At 39.1% G+C, this 20,127-nt stretch overlaps 1 protein-coding gene across 4 annotated transcripts in view; it reads right to left on the bottom strand.

Moving 5' to 3' along the window:
* The window catches only part of SNX25 (sorting nexin 25), an 89,974-nt gene that overhangs the window by 42,857 nt on the left and 26,990 nt on the right, over positions 1-20,127 (bottom strand). For all 4 annotated transcript variants that reach the window (XR_012673502.1, XM_075149235.1, XM_075149236.1 and 1 more), the window contains exons 4-6: positions 12,270-12,442; positions 11,242-11,428; positions 5,310-5,380 (exon numbers count right to left, since the gene is read on the bottom strand). Coding sequence is in view for 3 of the 4 variants with exons in the window: in XM_075149235.1 (XP_075005336.1) it covers positions 5,310-5,380; positions 11,242-11,428; positions 12,270-12,442 (431 nt within the window). In the remaining variant the exon portion in view is untranslated. The remainder of the gene's footprint in view (positions 1-5,309; positions 5,381-11,241; positions 11,429-12,269; positions 12,443-20,127) is intronic.

Consider the following 20,127-nt stretch of genomic DNA (forward strand, 5'->3'; position numbering starts at 1 on the left):
CACATATAGCCTCTGTCTGTAGGTCCCTGCGTTCCCTTTGGTTACCTCTCCAGTCAGCCTCTCCCCTTCCTCTTTCTTTTTTGGGCATCTCTCCAAACCAACTGTGGACAAGATGCATTACAATCACTAGCACACACAAAGGATCTCAAGAGGAGAAAGAAGAACTTCCTCTATAAAATTGATTTGAAAATCACAAATCAAATCAAACAAGTCTACCATGATGAGAGTCACTTCACCTTCATCCACAAGGATTCCCTCCATACTTACTGCTTGAGCACGATGTGCAAGCACAACGTTTGCTCTTTAAGCCTTGCCAAAAAGCTATGCAAAAATAATTGCGTATGCGTGTTTATCCCTGTGTTGAGGATGGGGGAGGATAATACAATTTTGTCATAATTAAGTTAGATGGCATCTGTAGTGCGCTGGAATGCAGAAATACCCATTTACTTCACTCTGAATTATCATCTTGACAAAACCCACACATCACAACCCACACACCCAAGTTAGCTCGGAGCCCCAGTTTCTAAAAGAAAAGTCCCTTTTTACAGCTGAACATTCAAGCCTCTTTCGGAACTACAGTCCCTAAGAAGCCTGCCCACAGACAGTTCTGTTCCTGTACCAGTTGTCAGCTCTGCTTATAAAAGCAAATATCTAGACGCACAGTGGGAACGCTCAGCAGGAGAAATCTTCTAGTGCAACACAGCAGATCTCTCCATGCAGAAATGGCTGCTTATTCGATCTCTCTCACAAGCCCTGCTTGAAAAGGAGTAGTTTTCTCAACAGGGATGCCCTAGGGTCAATTACAATGTGGTGTCTGAAAAACGGTCCCATCCCGTCATCCAAGGGTGGTTTCCAGTCATGCTATGAAGTCACGTATAAGGTGGAGAGCACAGAAAACTGGAAGACAAATCAAACAAACCCCTTCACGGTGTTGGAGAGGGGAGAAATCTGTTGAGAGATTTGCTCTGTTTTGCCCTAAGACAAGGTACATGGTTTCATGAGGTTTTGTTTTTGTTTTAAACAGCAGCTAGTAAAAAGGGATCCCTGCTAAAATTCTTGTATGATCCTGTAATAGAATGTCAGTAAGAGAAGGAACAAAAATGTGGCTGTTAAAATTAGAACTAGTGTATTTAAACAGTTTCTTATTCACATTACAGCAAATACCAAATTATTATAGCAACTTACTTTTGCTGCTATTTCATGATTGTTTTTTGAAGCCTTTTCTTTAGAAAAATTAAGATCTACTCTTGCTTCTAGAAACTCAGGTCCCCTCACTCATGCTACAGCGCTTGATCTGCATATTTGTGCTTTTACAAACTGCTTTACTAGATCAAAATGCAATAAACATTTCCAGATAAGCATTTCTAGACCTTCAAAATCTTTAACACATACATTTTGTAAAAAAAAAAAAAAAAAAAAAGAAAAAGGTAAAATATCTAAAATTTAGCTTAAATTTGGTTCAGTACTTCCAAGGAATCCTCACCAAAAGGCAAGATGAGGAAGAGTTTTTACAGTTAAAGATGTAGAAAGATGTGATTCTTCCAACCAGAGCACATGTGACTGTAGAGAACAGCACAGTCTAAAAATATCAACAGGAAGAAAAAACAAAGATGAGTAAAAAAAACGAAAACCAAGCCTCCTCCTACAGTCACTGCTGGAGTGACCCTGACCATTTTAGAAGAGGATACATAGGAGGCTACAGTTCGGAAAAAGTAATGCAGATACATGTACACATCACATTCAGCGGTTTTGTGCAAGTGTAAATGAGGGAAGTAGCGTAGTGTCAGCATGCAAGATAATAGCTTCTATTTACAATGGCTTGCATCACTCCAAAAAATAAACCATCAACACCTCTGAAAACACTAACGCTACATTAGGTTTCTTATTCAGCTTTAGCAATGACCAAAAGCAATTTTCCTAGCCACAGAAGTTATATCATCCACCCATGATAGGCATCATACTGTGAACCTCTCAAATTATTTTGTGTCTCAAGCTTTTAGGACATTTGACTCTCTCAGGGAGTCAAATGCAAAACTTACTGCTTAACATGAATCAGATGCTTTTGTACGTTTTTCTTTTGCTCTCCTACGCTCACATGCCAGAAGATTCAAGTGATAGAAATCTGAAAAGAAAAAAGACCCTATAACATGCCATTTTTTTTACTACAGAGGGTTTAATACATTGATGTTTAGAAGTACTTTAAAATGCTTTTATTAGAGGGCCCTAACAGCTAAGTATTTTGCCAATAGGTGGCACCACCACTAGTTAAATCAAGCATAAAAAACCCTGTCCTTGCTGAGGAACAAGCCTTCCTCTCCAACCCCCCAACATTAAATGTACACTTCGGTATCACCTGATAAAATAGTAAAAGAAGTCAGACAACTGTAGCTCCTGTGAGAAGTCATCCCAAGGTCTGAAACTTGGTCCTCAGGCTACTCATCCTTTAATAATAGACACCTAATCTTTTTATAAACTAAATATTTTTGGTCAGTTTTAGAGACTTAATCACATCTCCTCAACCAATAGCAGAGGTACACAATCCTCCTCAGGCATTCTTATTGCTGGTCATGTACTTGCACAACACTTACTTTGCTCAGATAGTAGCTAAGCACTCAATGCTGCAGAGTATTGGCCGCTCCTGCTGCACCAAGTGCTCCTCACATTTGTCGCTGTACCTTTTTCTATTGAAAACGCTGCCTCAGGAAGCTCCCATGCCTCAAACTGATGGAGGTTGAGACTATATCCACGTACATATTATTCTACACTTGCTCTACTCTTACACTCTGAGAGCGGATATCAGGCTCAACAGACTGCTGGCCAGCCAAAGTTTAGCTGCTCTAGCTGAACACCGAGGCATTAAAAGAAGCATTACAATTTCAGGACCCAACTTTGCCATAGGAAAGAGGAAATATCTACCAGTAAGACTATCTCTCGCCAGGCTGGAATCACAGCTAAGAGATGTCCATGACACAAGAGGCAAGAGCTCATTTACTAGCAGGAAAGGGGAGACTGTCATATATATCGAACACCCATGCTCACACTCAATATTATAGGTATGCAGCAGATATTGGGGGAAAAGATTAAAAAGAGAAAGATAGAATGAGACTGTGTAAACACATTTCCATTTTGCACAAAGCTTACATTTAGTTATTCACCATGAAATCCAGCTGTTGCAGGGGTAGCAGTATGCTGCTGCATCCAGAAACGGAAACATCAAAGGGTGACCTAAGTAATGTGGTATTCTACAAGGGTTTATCAATCTTTGTATCAGCAGTGAGCTGTGCTGGGTTTTTTGTTGGCTTTGTTTTGTTTTAAGGAAGATAGCACAGCTTTTTTCCTTAAACTGTTCTTCCTAAAATTCAGGAACATGTTGATTCGTTACCACATTAGAAAAATGTCTGCACCTACTTCAGGAAAAACAAGACACAGAAAAGCTTAACCCTCTACAGTTTTCATAGCTCTCAAAGTTTACTGTACATAGACTGAGCCTGAAAATTTTTGGTAGATGAAAACCTCAGCGAAATAACTCAAAACAGATTAGAAATCTGCCTCAAATTTGTGTGATTGTATTGTATTGTATGCCTCTGTTGGACATACTGTTCCACGTGTGTCAAGCAAAAAAACTTCATCTTTTTCTTCAGGCACAATGTGCATAACCATTGGCTATTTAACAAATAAAAGGTTTAGCCACAATAGACCCACTGGCTAATAAAGCCAGCAGTGGTAATCAACTCTTAAATGACATATAAGGTTGCCATTGGACTAAACTAATAATAAAAGTCAATACCTTAACACAAAACTTCAGCGCACCAGCTAGTGGAATGTCTGTTGGATTTTTTTAATACAGGTAAAAGTCAAGAGCCCACAAAAATGCAGAACTTCACCACAGAATAAATGGAACCAGATCTATTTTGGCAGAATAAATAGCAATAATCTTTTTGTATCTATTCTGCAGTACCAGGCACATGCAGCTTCAGAAAAACATCTCCTGTTCACGGTTTAGAACAGTGGAAAGTTAACTAGATAAACTCAAGTAAGACAGAGGAGAGTGAGACAGTAATTAATTGTCAGAATCTAAACTGTATAAAAATATTCCCCAAATCAATTCTTGTCACAACAAAGACCAATGGTAGCACAAATGGAAATACAGGCATAGCAAGATTGATTTTTCATAATGTACTCAGAGTTAACTTCCTTATTCTCATTTTATTGCGTTATGAAACAGATTTTCCATTAACTTTCATCTGAGAAATATTAATATCTCTTTCTGTAATGTACACTCGAGCAAAACCAATGCCTACTTTTCCTTTTGCCTTGGTTTGACACAAGCAATTTATCCTATAGGAATGCACACGTAGCTCTATTTTAGAATGTAAACAAAAGGCATATCAGTCTTGACAACCTTATACTTTCAGAGACTTGAGAACAGACCCCAAACTCTTCAGACTGACCAAAGATTTGCGCCCCGCCCCCGCCATGGTGTGTTTATGTTCTGTTTCTCCATTTTTCATTACACTTGAATCACTTTTAAAAGCTTTCCTTTGTGATACAAGGAGCTAGAAAAGGATTTTTTTTTTTTTAACCTGACAGATAGATATTACATGAGAACCCAAAAGCAAGATCTTTTAGATTTGTTTGTTTACAAACAAATTAATTTACATTGTCCATTGGTTTTTATTATGCTTTGGTATATCTTAAGTATATCTGTCCAAGCAAAAGTTTGGTCTGTAATTTTGCCATCAATATAATCTCCTGAAGATATACCACAGTTTTGGTACATTTTCAGAACCATAAAAAGCATTATATATAATAAATGTAAGTACAAATGTAAGATACACATGCATTTTAAAAGGCAGACATTGCCAAAACGCTGCAGAAGGATTTAAGAGCACTCTGTATTGCAATACAAAAACTTAATACAATGAAGAGTCAAAATAAAGTCTGACTGACAATTATGCTATATCATTCCTTCTTCAGTGTTTTGAAAGGAGAACAGACTGAGACTTTGAAGAATGGATTGTATGCCAAAAATCCTAGTTGCAGCAAGTTCTGAAAATAAATGCATCATAGGCATGACCTTTCTCATGATCCATCAGCTTAGATGAAGATGAGGTGGGGGGATAATCACACCATGGGAGCTTCTGGAAGAATCAGACAAATGAAACAGAACAGAATGAAATACTAAAAGCATACCATTCCTAAAATCTGTCTAAAAATCCCCCACACACTGATTGCATATGTATGTCGTGAGTTCAAACAGCTTTTCAAAATGAAAACAACAGATGTGACTTAAGAAAATGGAATCTTACCTTTCTGCCTCTTCACTTGGGGAATATTGCTGATTGTGGTTGCCTGAACTATTTCCACTACAATCTGATACCTAGTTTTAAAAACAGTAGGGGATAAGGGTGAAGAGGTAGGAGAGAAAAAAAAAAAACATGGTATTAATTTTTTACAATGTGTTCTTCATACAGCACATTTAAGAATTAATAAGGACCAGAACACTTCTACCTCCTCCTCACCTGGAAACAGAATCATTTCTCAGTATATCTGCAACCTAAGAAGCAGCGTGCATATGGAGCAGAATAGGGGAAAAAAGTTTATCTTGAAACAAAAGGAAAATATCCAACTAACAATAATACTGCCCCCTTCTCTCAACTGCTGGCACTGCACAGCCAGTTAATACTATTCAGTGAACACAACGTAAAGTCATGCTCTTAACATTAAAAGTAAATGTAAGTTATCTGTAGGAAACTAGGATGGGAGTTTAGCATCAAAAGCAAAGAGCGGTCTGTAAGGTTCTTCTCAATGCACTCAATACATATATGGAGCATATATAACTTAGGAGAAGGAAAAAAAAATTATTACACTAAAATAAGTAAAACAATCCAGGAATAATTAAAACCTGTTTATCACCTAAAACTATACTACACATAATGGAAGACAGCTAACGCAGTTAGTAAACTGCATTTTAAGTAAAACTAATCTTGTAACTAACAGACACTATGCACTCAGCAAAGAAAATGACTACCAGTTAAATCTCTCATAAACATCAAAGTTCTGGTCATAACAAACTCTCCAACTCCTCTCAGTGCATTTACTTTGGCATCTACTAATACTAGTAATAAAGCAAGTATTCTAGTGAATTTAACTCATTCCTGTGGAAGTTCCCTAACGTCCTCTATCAAGTTAACTCCTAGATGAAGGCTGAAGCCTCCTGTAAAGTCTATTTCTGTGACTACTTATTCTCTGTTTAAGAAAGAGTCTATGATCCTTAAAATATATTCTTCTTCTTCCATGTGTACTTCTTTCACCAACATTATTCAATTCCCCCTATTCCTCTTGCCTCCTATAACTCTTAGGACTTTGATTGTCTCTGCTTCTTTGCATAGACGTACAATTTTACACCTACAGCATACGCTCACTTACAACTACACTTCCAGGATTTATTCAATTTTTTTTCTGCAGTAATCTTTATTCTACCCAACCCCTTCAATTACCAAGTTGAAACCTGAAAACCTGTTTGCAAAGCTTTAATTTTTCTAACCCTATTTCCTTATGCCATTACTGTATCTTGGTTGTTTCCATCCACCACGACAGTTCTTGCCCAGTCCTTCAGAGGAAGAACAGCCCTGTGAGGGTGGTATTTTGCTGTGTAGAAGTCCCACAGTTAATTCTCTGCTCAGACACAGACCTCCTAAATGACTCCGAGCAGTTCACCTGGACTTGTGGTGCCTTGATTATGTCATCTGTAAATGGGTTATAAACAACGCTCATTCATCTCAGTCAGGTGTTGTAAGGTAACTGTGAACAATATGGATTTATCAAATAAGGTACGGACAATCAAGTAAATACTGGACATGGAAGGTAGTTTCCACTTCTACCTTGCAACCTTTTTCCTTCCAAATTTACCCCCATTTGTTCACATTCATGGTTTTACATGTTTTTATTATCAATACTGTAATACGGCATCTCTTTCTTTCTGTTCCTCATTATATTTCCTTAAGTAAGGGAGATGCACCAAGTTACATCCTCAAAGATACTATTTAGTCTGTTCCTCCTAAGCACTGGGCTCTGGCTGTAACTGCTCCACAAGAGTGCTGTACATCACTGCACCACAGAACCACCACCCTGGCTACACTGCCAAACCACGACCCTTTCTCCCTGAAAGTCTGTTCCAAATATTCTAGCTGCTACATATTCTGTGGTGCTGGTGAGTAAACATCTAAGGAAGTTTTAAGTGTGATGTATTAATTTTATTTTCAATAAGTGAACTGTAGTTGATAAACTGGACCAATCATGGGCTCACATCCACATTACTTCTACCTTCCTACTCTTATCTCTTCCCTATTCTTTGTTATATTCATCCCTTTCCCTCATTTCTTAAGTAAAAAATGACACAGAGCCAGCGATAATGGTCTTTCTTACCATGAATTGTGTAGTGACCTTTTGCTGCTATACTAATAAATACAGAATAAATATAATGCTGATCTTGAAAGCAGAATGAAAACTATCCACCAGTTTATATCCTTATCACTATTTTTTAACTCATCATGTGTTTTATCCCTAGTCGTCTTCTGACAGAGCAAGTAAATTTATTTCACATCTGACATGGAAGAATTCATCTTTTCTTCCTTATTGCAACAGACTTCCAATTTATCCACACTAACTTAAATCTGAGGGGAAATGAAGGTGAAATTTCACTGTATAACTTTTTCTCTTTGAAAGAAATAGGGACAATGCATTTTGTGGAAACTTGGTAAAACAGGAATAAAACTCTGCCTCCCTTCATGACAAGCAACAACAAAGGTAAACATTATGAAGAGTGACCTTCAAGGATGTTCGTAGATAACCATACAATGGTACCTTCTCTGGAAGCTTTGTTGGTTTGGGGTTTTTGCCCCCAAAACAAATCCACATTTTCAGAAAGCAAAGGTATGAAAGGACGGGGGGGGGGGGGAAGAAAAAAAAGGACAAAATAGCTCCTCAGAAATCAGCAAGTGACTTTTTATGAAAACAAACATCAGCTCCCCAAATGTCCCTTATAAAAATGAAAGGGATGTTTCCACAAAGCAATAGAGAAAAGTTCTGCTAAGAGATAAAGTGACCAAATGTCAGAGGTCCACTACAGATATTAATGAATCGTGAATTCAAAAGTATCTCCAAAATTAATAAGTAGTTCCTGCATCATTTAAGTAAGTTCTAAAACTAAAATCCATAAAAGCAATGCAGAAAATCAATACAATGTTTCTTCTTAAGGTAACGCTTCTAAACAAGGAAAGAAAAAAGACTTAGAAAATACTAGTACCATTACTAGCCTTCCAGGGAGAGCTATTTGCAAGGCAGAGAGCTGGTACGCTTGCTTACAAGGAGATCCAACGCACACAGCCTCCTACACTTTTCTGACTTCCTGGCCAAGAGCAACAACACCCTTCACCCACAGGTTTCCACTGATCCAGCTGGGGATTTTTCCCTACTTACCTCATAACAAATACCTGGTTCTAATCACAAGAAATTCTAGCAAAACTCTTTTAATGAAATCAGCCTGGAAGGATGCCCTATAGGACTTCTCTCCTGTAATGTCACATGCACACATCAAGGAGCACCCAGGAGTCCGACTGACTATGGTCAGTCAAGACTCTGAGGAATTGTTTATCAGTGCCTCATGGCCTCTTTCATTGAGCACGATATTTTATGTTTATTTTAGTAAATAGATAGTAATCAATCTGCAAAGATAAAGCATGGCAGGGATGTTTTTTAAAAAATAACGAGTTTCCCAGCAACTGTAGTGCCTTGGGATAAATTTCCCTCAAAGCTAAGCCTACACAGAAAATTGTTACTACTTACAGCTGTTCTTTACCGAGATGTTACGTGGCAACATTACGAGTAATAGGAGGCGGCTTACAGTTCATGAATGCCATGCACTGGCTTAGAACAGGCACTGAAAAATGATTTCCAAATAAATCCAAGAAAAGGAATTCTTGATAAACAGATTATTACCCAGAATAGCATCTAACTGGGAAACCTGTTTAAGTACAACATGCCAGCAATTTATTTGTTGTAGGAAGCATTCGCTCCACTCCTGTCGCTCCAACTGACTCTAACCGTGTTTCTCAGTGATACCTGCACAATGGCTTATTTGTTTCTTCCTCTTTAATTCCTTCTTTATAGATTTTTCCTGTGGTTCACTGTTGTGAATTACAACCTGAAATACCATTTAGTTTGTTCATCTAAAATATCACCCTTTTTTTTCATCCATATAGGCACCACTGTTTGGTTTCCTTGACACAAATCTGTAAACTTTCACTGGTACATAACTTTGAGACGACTACAGGTTGCCCCATCTCTCTCCAGGTGCTCCCATAGTGCTGGAGACCAAACAGAACAGGAATCCCTCCTCCCACAGGGGAACACGCTTTAACCACCTTCCCAGAGACTAGCTCTATACAAACAGAGGAAGGAAAATTGTCTCCAAAATCAAATACTATTTCTCTCTGAAAAGACAACACATTTTCTCAGACATTTTCCATTCAAATACTGATCAGCTCAGACTGATCAACATTACGTAAGGTGTAGAGGAACACATTTCAGGATGATGGTAGTTGGACTCCACAGGCTAGAAAGGAAAAACCTAAATGCAGCCAAATCCACGTTATTTCATAAAGCAAATTTGCTATCTGATATTGAAGAACACAATTTAAAGTGACCTATCAGCTAAAAAGAGAGTACATTGACCATTAATGTGCCTGAACAACAACAACAGAAGAGTTGGGTTTCTTTTGAAACAAGCAGATCCATTAGTGTGATTATGCTAATAAATATGATGTCAATTGGGTTTTAGATAGAGTCTAATAGAGACTAATTTCTGCTCTCAGGAAAGGCACACTGGCCCAGAGTAAAGAGCAAATTTTACAGCAGATGAACAATAAGTAGCCAAGCAACAAAATCATTTCACCGTCACCTAAGTGCATTTTCCTATCTCAGAAATGCAAGTGGTTTCAGAATCAAAGAGAAGAACAAGAGAAAGTAAGAAGCTATTTATGCAGCCCACATACTCCATCTCGATAAACCATCACTTGGCCTGATCAAGCCAAGTCTAATAAAAGATCTGGGTCACAACAGATGACACAGAGTGCATCAAATGGGATTGATGTGCTTGTGTCTTTCAGATGTTGCTGCAGCCATTCAGGAAGAGAGAAAGCTGGCCTGCAGCAGCAATTGAAGGGAGTCAGGGAAGAGGAAGAAATACCAGTTCTGGTCGGTGGTAAACAGATTAGGACAAACACTCTGGAAATGGCTTCAACAATCTTCCAAAGCTTTGGTGTGCTCACAAAACCAACTCAAGGACATCTAGGGAGATCCTACAACAGTAGTATCTCTGCTCCCTGCTTTCCAGTCACTTGTTCCTTATCCTTTCTCTTACATCAAAAATCAGAGGAGAAACAGCTCAGCTATAAAGACAAAGCAAACATAAACATCCTGTACTTGGGCAAGCAGGCTTGAGATGCAAGCGGTATCTTATGTTACGATGAGAGAGGGAAGGAAAGAGCAATGAGATGGGGGCGGGGGGAGCAATTAGAATGAAAGTGAGCAGGTGCTATTTGCATTAGAAAACAGGAACATCAAACAAATTCATGATATGTAGGAGCTAAGTGTTTTCTTTAGGTCTTTAAGGAATTCTTCAGAGTTCATTGACATGCTTAAGAAGGATGCGATTGGGAAACACCTCCCTGTAACTGTCCAGGAAAACCTCTGATCCAGTGGTAAAATGTGCTGGAACTCAAACCCCTCTTTCCATGTCACAGAATCACAGCAAGCTGCTCTTAACACCCAGTGTCACTACAGTTCACGGTCACCAGACCACCATGGCCAGCCATACTTCATAAAGATGATGAGGGGAGAAACACACATCAGAGGAAATTCAACATATTAATTCATCTAACTCCACAGAGGCAAGCTGTAGAGAAGGATCCGGTATGCCTTTCAACAATACAGTCACCTCCGGTATACTACTAAGCGGAATTTTTTTAACATTTTCTGCCACCGAACTAAAAAGCTGACTATATCAGAGATTTAACGAATGTTGTGGCTTATCATCCTTACTGTTCCTGCTTCAACAAAAGAAAAAGAAATCTAAAATTGAATTTAAAAAGAAAAATCACAATTCATTCAAATCTCAGTAACAGGCTGGCAAAAGAAGCATGTTTAGTTTTGAATGAGCTACAGTGAAACTTTAAATACCTCAGTTGTTTCAGGAACTCAACATCGGAGCTGCTGTTAATGAGCTTGATGAACTCCTCATAAGAAGGAGCATATGTGTAGTCTTTCTTCTGATGCTCATTCATCTGTTCTCTGTACTCCAGCTGGCTGAGTAGCATTCGGTTAATATAATCTGGATCACTCAGCAGTTCCACCACTGGTTTCAGTACTGGAGAGGAAAAATATTTTAAAACAAAATCTTTATGCTGAAGAATAACGGCTGTCCTTCAAAAAAAATTGCAGATAAAAGGCAAAAATAAATATGCAAGTTGATAAAAATCCAAAACTAGTCTTCTGGACTACATAGTACACTTGAGACTGGATGTACCTTCTTGATAAAACTGTTTGTTTATTCTATTACACAAATTGATGTACATTGACAAAGCTGAGCTCTATTTGGAAAATTCCAAGTGTTTTTTTTCTTTCTGCTGTGTGCCTTGAAGGCTATGACGTTACAGCCATATACTTGAGACTTCATAATTTCTGAATTTGACTTCAGTGACATAAAAAATGACTATTGTATTTAAAATCAGATTAAAGCGTAGCTGATAAAATAAAAAGCAAAATAGAAACCCCTCAATTAAAAAACCACACTGGATAAATCAAAGTCTAAAACCAAATTAATTAAATCTGGTATCATGATTCAGTTATAATCACATCCTTAAGTCTATGGATTCTGTGTATCTGAATAAAATATGAAAGACCAGAATTATTCATATAACCGCTAAAAATAATGGAAGACTGTAAAAGTGTTCCTCTACGAAAAAAATAGAAGAATGGAATGGACAAATTGTGTTTTATCCTGAAAGTTGCTAAACAGCCTGGCATCAAGTCAGGAGAGTCAAGTAAGTATATGCTTGATTTTGAGAATATGAAGTGTCTTACTGGTTATCACAGAAATTAAATTTCAGAATTTAAAAGCAGAGCATCAAGACTTATATACAATGAAGTCTGTAATTACTAATATTGTACAGGTGCAAACAGTTAATCATCTCTGAACTTTGATCTACCTTTTGTTGCAAGTATTTCTGCAAGGACTATGCGCAAGCTGACAGACTGGACATCCTTTGAGGGTAGGAGACAATACACCAGAATTTGAGAACATTTTTGCAGGAATCTTACTTCTTCATCAGAGCTCCTCAAGCATGGGTGCAGCAAAAAAGGTCTCGGTGGATCTTCCTGCCTAAGTGGGGGGAAGAAAGAAGGGAAAAAAGAGAGAGAACTTACATACCACTTGTATCATGATTAGTCAGTAATTGATAAAATATCCAAAATCCATTATCAGGTAAGTAACTTCAGTAAGGAAACACTTTAAACCATGTATATTTTTCAAATCCTGCTAATTTTTCTTAATGATGTTAAGATACATTTCCAAATTTCTTTGTCTTGTCAATGTTTTCACCTGCCAAAATAGAAATACAGTATTTTAAAACTGCATCAAGTAGAGAAAGCCCAGCAAGTGTGAGGAAAAAAGTTTCTCTGAATAAAAAAAATTGTTCCATCATTGAACTTACAGTGAAATCTTGTCCAGTTTTTCAGAACAATTGACAAGACAAACTCCAGAAGCAAATACATTCTTGTAGAGCAAATTAATTATAGACCTGAATGTTTAAGCAGAGGATTTGAGATCATATCTAGTTTGAGAAACAGGTCTACCTGTTAGATACTGAAGTTACCATCTTTCCTTTGTTACTGGCAGATAAATCTCCCAGTAAATAACTGGCCTGTTCGATCTTACTTTTCCTAGAACAGCAGTTTTCAAGTTGCCACCTACAGGCTACATCAAATTGGTCTGTGCAAGACACCTATATAGTAACAGACTTAGCGTTATCAGCCGTCCACACTTTTAAGTGGAAAACCAATTTAGAAAAATATTAAAAAAACCCAAAAACCACCCACAGATTTAGAAAGAGGGTGGAATTGTGATGGCAAACAAAGACAGGTGAATTGACTCCCAAACTGCAAAGAAACTTTGCCAGAGAAGTCCTCTCAGTAGTTCGGCATGCGAGAACCAACCATATTGTTACCAGTATCAGTGGGGTATATAAAGCATGAAACTGGAAAGCATGAAACTGTAGGGGCTCAGCGTGTGTGTACAACTCCACCTTTGGGGCAATACCCTTGTGGGCAGCAGGCTCACCCCAGAAGGGGTGAGAGGCCCTGGACTTTAGGCTCTGCTCAGTCTGATAGGTCTGAACCTGCATCTTCCAAGTCCCATCCGAGACACCTCTCGGCCAGATCACAGATTTGGTGAGTCACCTCTTGGCCAAATCAAGTAACAACACTTGCTTGGATCTAAGCATCTCAGGCATGCAGAGATCACAGAACCATTCAGAGAAGAGACAAGAGAACTTGCCTCAAGCAGAGTCCTCTGCTCCACAGGCTGAAGCTGGAATATGCTCACGTCGTATACTAACAAACCACCACAGATGAAAAAAATAATTTTTTTAGATGAAAAAAATAATTTTTTTTTCCCCTGTGACTAGGGAACAAAGTCACAGTTTTCCTCCATCATCCTAAATGCTTCAGAGTCAGGGTCCATCTTGCCTGCCTTTGGTGGAGTCAGATCCTTGCCTTTGGCTAATTCTGGTTCAGCTTCAAGGAGGAGCAGAATACTCTCAGTTAGAATCGCTCTCAGCCTGCCGGGGAAGGCATTCACTATCATCCACTCACTAACTGTCAGGGTTATGCAAGCTGGATGGAGGAAATCGAAAGTTTCTTGCTGGTTTCACTTTGCACTTGGTGAAAGGATTAGGCTCCTACCTTAAAGAAAGTACATCAGGCCTGAAGTTAGGACAGGTATAGTGCCGTATTCTACATAGTAACATATTATACTTACATACTCCTTTTACCTGCCACCGAACAGGCAAATAGGTCCTCCCTGCTCCTGGGGAGGTGCATGGTAGGTGCATTTTGGGTAGATGGCAAGACAGAGTCTTTAAGAGCTAACAGTGAAGGGGTGGTTGTGCCTCTGCTGCAGCATGAAGCACTTGCTGGGCACTGTGCACCACTGAACATGCACAGCAACGTGCTGCTGGATGAGCAAGCCCATGATGGCACAGTCTGTGGTGTTTGCAGACTCCCCACAAACAGCTCTGCTGACCACAGTTCTAAAAGAAACAGGGAGCAAACCTCCCCTGCCTTGATTTTGTGCCCAGTACTGACCAGTTCATCTCCTCACAGGTGCCAATGGTTTTCTGGACTTCTCAGAACATGTTTGACCAGATGTGCCAAGGGAACTCCTTAGCGCAGGTCACAGCAGCACCTTTTCTTTATACAAAAACGGCTGTAGAAGCAGAGACAAGGTGCCCTAGCAGTTCTTTCATGGCCACGTGCCTGATGGGCTCCCATCACAGATTTACAGTTTAACAGCAAGGTGACCGTGCCAGTGGTTACAGCGAGACAGACGCAGTGTCACCTGCGAGGCGCCACAGTAATTTCCAAAGGCAGCCAGGACTGGTCTTCAGCAGAAGGCTTTAAGGTGTTACGAAGCCTGTCACGTCTCATACCAGTGCCTCTTCCCATCGCCTATAACATCTGCTTCCTTCCCAGAGCTGGAGGCTGCTGTCCTGGTTAGAGTCAACTGACTGTTACTCACAGAGCTGCTCCAAGCCCATTGCCTCTGTACGTGAAAAAGTGACCAAGAACTGTATACCAAACCAAAAGTATGTCAAACCAAAAGTTTTCAGTTAGACACTGCTATATGGCCACTAGTGACAGGCAGCACTGGGTAACAACTGATTCTTGCTAGTCAGTCCAGGAGGGAGCAAACACGTTGGAATAGTAACAATACTCTAATAATAGCTCTAATTCTGTTCTAATAATACAAGTCATTTGTCTCAAGGTGACCAAAATTATTTTTTTAATTAATTTTCACAACAACAGGAATGTAAAGATGACATTTGGTTTCAATTTGGCTGAAGCTTCTTATTCAGTCCCAAATCAAATGTTTTGTTTTCAAATGTGGATCTTGCAGAGAGTAAGTAAAGACAAATTTCAAAACAAGTCCCTTGGAACAGCTTGCATGTAAATACTCCGTTCTTCTGAGGAGCAGTGGTTTATGAAGATGATGTGTAGTCTTCATTATCAACCAGCACAGGTGGTGCAGCTGACTGAGCTCAGAAAGCTGTTTATCTTGTTCTGGTAGGATCTCTTCTCTCTGGCAGCTGAATATCCAGCTATTTTCCTCAGTGCATTTCCATTCCTCTTGCATTCTCCAGACATATCCTACAGCTTTCTCTATACTGCATCAAACACTCCCCATCACATGCTCTCCCTAAAAGCATTCATTATTTATCCAAAACCAGACACGTCCCAGTCAGACTACTGGCAGACAGAAAGTCTGGGTGGTTTATGTACAGCCACCTCTTACTGGGGAAGTAAAGTCTTCCTTTTCCGGACAGGTTGGTCCACCCAAAGTCAGCCACTTAGAAACACAGCCAGAAGCATAAGCAAAATGCTGGCAAACAGGATGACTTACACTGAACATCAGTCAGCTAGCAGCAAACTAACCTCTCCTAACAACTGATTCCTGCGTATTAATAACGATACAGTTAGAACTAAAAGCAAGTGGTGATTGCTTTTTCGCCCCTAAACACACAAACCCCATCCTTTTTTGGACACTCTTACCTTATTTGTGGGATACCCTGCACAGTGATTAGATCAAGCTGTATTTTCATAACATGTGCAAAGCACGAAACAGAGCCATAATGCACGTAAAATTTCACTAAACTGAGATTAGTCTTCTTTGCCTTCAGTATCCCTCTACAAGTCTCCTGAGGAACGTCAGTCTGTGTGGGACTGCAAACACCCTGGAGCATTAACTGCACTTATACCACCATCCATGCAAGAGAAGTCCTTTCTCATAATCTTTGTCCCCCTACTGTACAAATTTATTCCCAGTCAACAGCCAATACATACAGCTTGGCTGAGTTGGACCTATGCCAAGACTTTTCTGATACACAGTCAACAGAACACAAACGGAAAATGGAACAGAATAAGCAAGTAGAAAGGCAAATATTTGATTCTTACCATTCTAATTTATCTAATGTGTTCCGGCCTACAGGAATGCAAGGGGGGAGGCAGAGTTGCATACTCTCCAGTTGACAGGCCATTTAAGAAGTTTCAATTTTTTCTGGAGTTATCTCCACTACCTAAGACGACATAACTCTCTAGAAGAGGGGTTCTTTCAATTGTTTTCCTAGCAAAACTGTACCTAAAATGTGATCTAAAAAGCAAAGGGAAGGCACAGAACCCCACCAGATCTTTATGAAAAGGAAGAGAGAAACAAGGTCTTCAAGAAATTCAACTCTAAACAAGCCTTGCATATCAGTGCCAAACAGTTGCATCAACAAATCCTGAGTTTTCATTGCTGTTTGGGCAAGAGAAATAAAGGGGAGACTGAAAGCAGGAGAGGAAGCTTGTGGGGGAGGCTTAACAGCTACAAAATAAATCAATACACCAGTGGTAAAACAGGCAAGACAAGACATCCAGGCTTATATCCTCCTTTGCATTTATACATGAAGCATTACACTCAATGTAACCATTGATCAGCTTGCAGGGAAAATATACTGTGTGTCAACGAAAGGTCCGCCCAGAAAACAGCATCCCTTGTAACTCAGGCTTCCCCTTCACTGATACCCATTTAAAAAAAAAAAAAAAAAAAGAAAAAAAGAGCTGTGAGCAATCACAGAAGTATTAACACCACTGCTCAGCTACTGAACCATGTGTGTTTACTATCCTGGAGCAGGAGTTAAGATGTCCTGATCAGGCATATTCTTACAGCTTGATATAAAACCTGCATCTCCAACTCTTTGGGAATGTGATCAAGAGTAAAGAAAGGCACTGTTCATTTTGCAGAGACCAACAGGAAAAGCAGAAACTTAACTGTAATCCAAATGCATGTACACAAAGCAGACTGCTGCTACGCCTCTCCAGTGTCAATAAAGATATCAAACACTATTAAATAACCCAGATAGTAACATAAGCATTATTTCTCTTCCTATCCAATTTTGAACATGTGTTATTAGGACTGTGTGGTTGGATTTTCCAAACAAAAGGTCACTTACAGTAGTCACAGAAAACTTTTAATTAAAACTGTGTGCAGATATTTTTAGAGAGAGCTTTGAAAGCCCAGCCAATTATCCATAAATTCTGAGCACCACTGTGCACCGTGAATTAATATAGATGTGGCACTCTACCAAACAGTTCCAAAACAGGCATGATACAAGCTTTGTAAACCAGGCTCATTTTATCTGCTTTAGGCAACAGAGAAATAATGGCAACTGGCAACTCAATTCATTTGTGTCTTCTTGAACAATCAAGACTGAAGTAATAGTGACATATATTGGCGTATCAAGATGCAAGTGACTTCAGTGATTTAAAACAGTAGACAGAACTCATGCTTTACACAGCATGCTTATAGGTCATATCCCTCTTCACTCCCCCATGAGCTACAAAGCCAGCTTTAACCTTGCCTAAGTTTCTTTTCCATAATTTTCATCTTATGAAATCTTTAAGCCTGCTCTGAATTTTTAACACTATCCAATGCTATTTCATAGTGTCAGAAAGCAAAGGGATTTCCTTCAACTGCCCCCCAAACCAGTGGAAGATCAGGCAGTGGTCTGTGAATATAGATCCATAGGTAGGGCCTGCCAAAGCAAATTCCTTTGTACTGGGTCTGTTCCAAGCAGTACTCTTCTTTGGGACCAAACTGACATCTACTGTAACTGTCCCCTGCTCTGAGATTGCTTCATGCAATTACTGAATGTGTATCCCGCTGAACGTCATCAATACTAAGACTTCACCCCTTAGTGCTGCAAACCTGTGAGTTCATCCAGCACTTTATAAAGGAAAGCAGAGCAGCAGATTTGCTTTGGTATTCCTGAAGACAAGCAGTTAAAACATTACCAACGTTTTAGAAATATCATCATTTCCTTCCCATGCTATCACTAAGCAACTCTGAGCCAATATCAACACCTCTTTAACAACTCCTCATTTCTCAGGAATGCAGGACCCACAGCAGTTCTGTAATACTAGACTACCGTCTATGACTGAGCTTCCAGGTTTCACAATACAGGGACCTCATGGAAATATCTCTTTTTATCTAGGATCTACTCTAGATACCCACAGTTTTAATTATGACCATCTGGTAACTCCCTGTATTGTAAAGAATCACTACAGTCAGGAGTATTAAAAGACTCTTGGTATTTGTGGTTGGGTATATGCTTCTGACATGAAGCATTGTCTTTATTTTTACATAGTCTCAACCCTCATGACAGCATGGAAGAGCTTAAAAATGAATCCTAAAAGGGGTGAAAAGAATTAAAAGCCAACCCCAAAGTTATCATTTACAATGCCCATGCTACTTGGGACTTTGCAGGTTTGGGGTTGGCAGTACCACTGGTTCAAAGGCAAGAAAACCCACGGGCAAGAAACCCCAAAATAAGTACACTGATTACGAGACCTGCATGACCAGGAACTTAACGATGATAAACAAGGTAAGTCTGTCTGCTTTGAAAATACAAAGCAATCAAATAAATAAATTATATATAAAAAAAAAAGTGTCTGTAAAAACATTAATAACAACTCTATAGGAAATTATGTAAGGGTCCTTTTTCTTTAAATAAATAAATAAATCACAAAATGTTCCCTTCAGCCTTGCTATTTGTTTAGTCTTTCAAAAAAGAATCTTGCAGAGTTACATTTAAGTCTCTATCAGTGCAATTGTGAGCTGAAGTGCACATGCAACTCATTCTAAATGACTTTCATCGGCTCATTCAACATTCACCACGCCCTTTCATTTAACTGATTCTGAGAACTACCAGAACCACATGCAGCCTGCAACTCTTCACCTGTATCGCCCTCAGATCTCTAAGCTTCCTGACAGTGCAGCAGGATGAAAACTGCTTGATCTATTTGAACTTTCTAAGAAATAAAAGAAACAAATTTAGACCTTTACAAGCCGGCATCATAAACAAACCTGAAAAAAAAGTAGCTACTAAAAAAAAAAAAACCAACCCTCTGAAAACAAACCACACTAAACCCAAAAAGCACAACAAAAAATAAGGACAAAGCCAACACTAGAATTTCCACAGCTGCCATTTTTATCATTACATCAGCAAATTTTATAAATCACTTTACCTAATATTTACTGTGAAGATAACCATATCATTTACACATGTCACAGTTACCTCTGTCAGGAAAAAGCATTTGACATGTCATGTTGATAACAGACCCAAAGAATGTATAAAGGGCTTACAAGCTGTGGTATGACTGTATCAGCACCAGGAGGTCCTAATGTTTGTTGTGGTGTCTAGGTCATACTCAATCATTAATGGGAAACCCAAACTTCCCACACTGAAGCCTGAAGGCAATGTCAAGCTTTAGACCTGGCGCTACAACTTTAACAACATGCTTAGACCTCGCTTTTCATGACTTTTGTTCTCAGCAATTTCATACAGCTGCTCCGATTGCAACAAACCTCTACAATTTCACACTAATCCTCTTGATACTCCTTTCCAGAGGCTGAGTGTGATAAGCAGTTCTTGGAATTCCTGGTTTGTGGGTGGTAAATGGAATTATAAAAGAACTGTGGGAGGTGTTTAGTAGCTATCCTGACAACTTGGATGCATCTATAGGATTAACCAAGTTAAATCTCAAGTGCTTAAATTCCCTTTGCATCAATCTGCTCTTGATCAGTTTGTGGTGGCAGCACCTTTTATTTTTACTGAGTATCTTATCACACTATATATTGTAATTACAAAAAATACAACAGTTATATATCCTGTACATGCAAAGGTATTCACATGGGCCAAGAAAATTAAGAACTGAGTTGTCTTCTTTCCTTACCCTGTCAGTAATATATAG

Source organism: Calonectris borealis, chromosome 4, assembly GCF_964195595.1.
Source record: "Calonectris borealis chromosome 4, bCalBor7.hap1.2, whole genome shotgun sequence".
Classification (NCBI taxonomy): domain Eukaryota; kingdom Metazoa; phylum Chordata; class Aves; order Procellariiformes; family Procellariidae; genus Calonectris; species Calonectris borealis.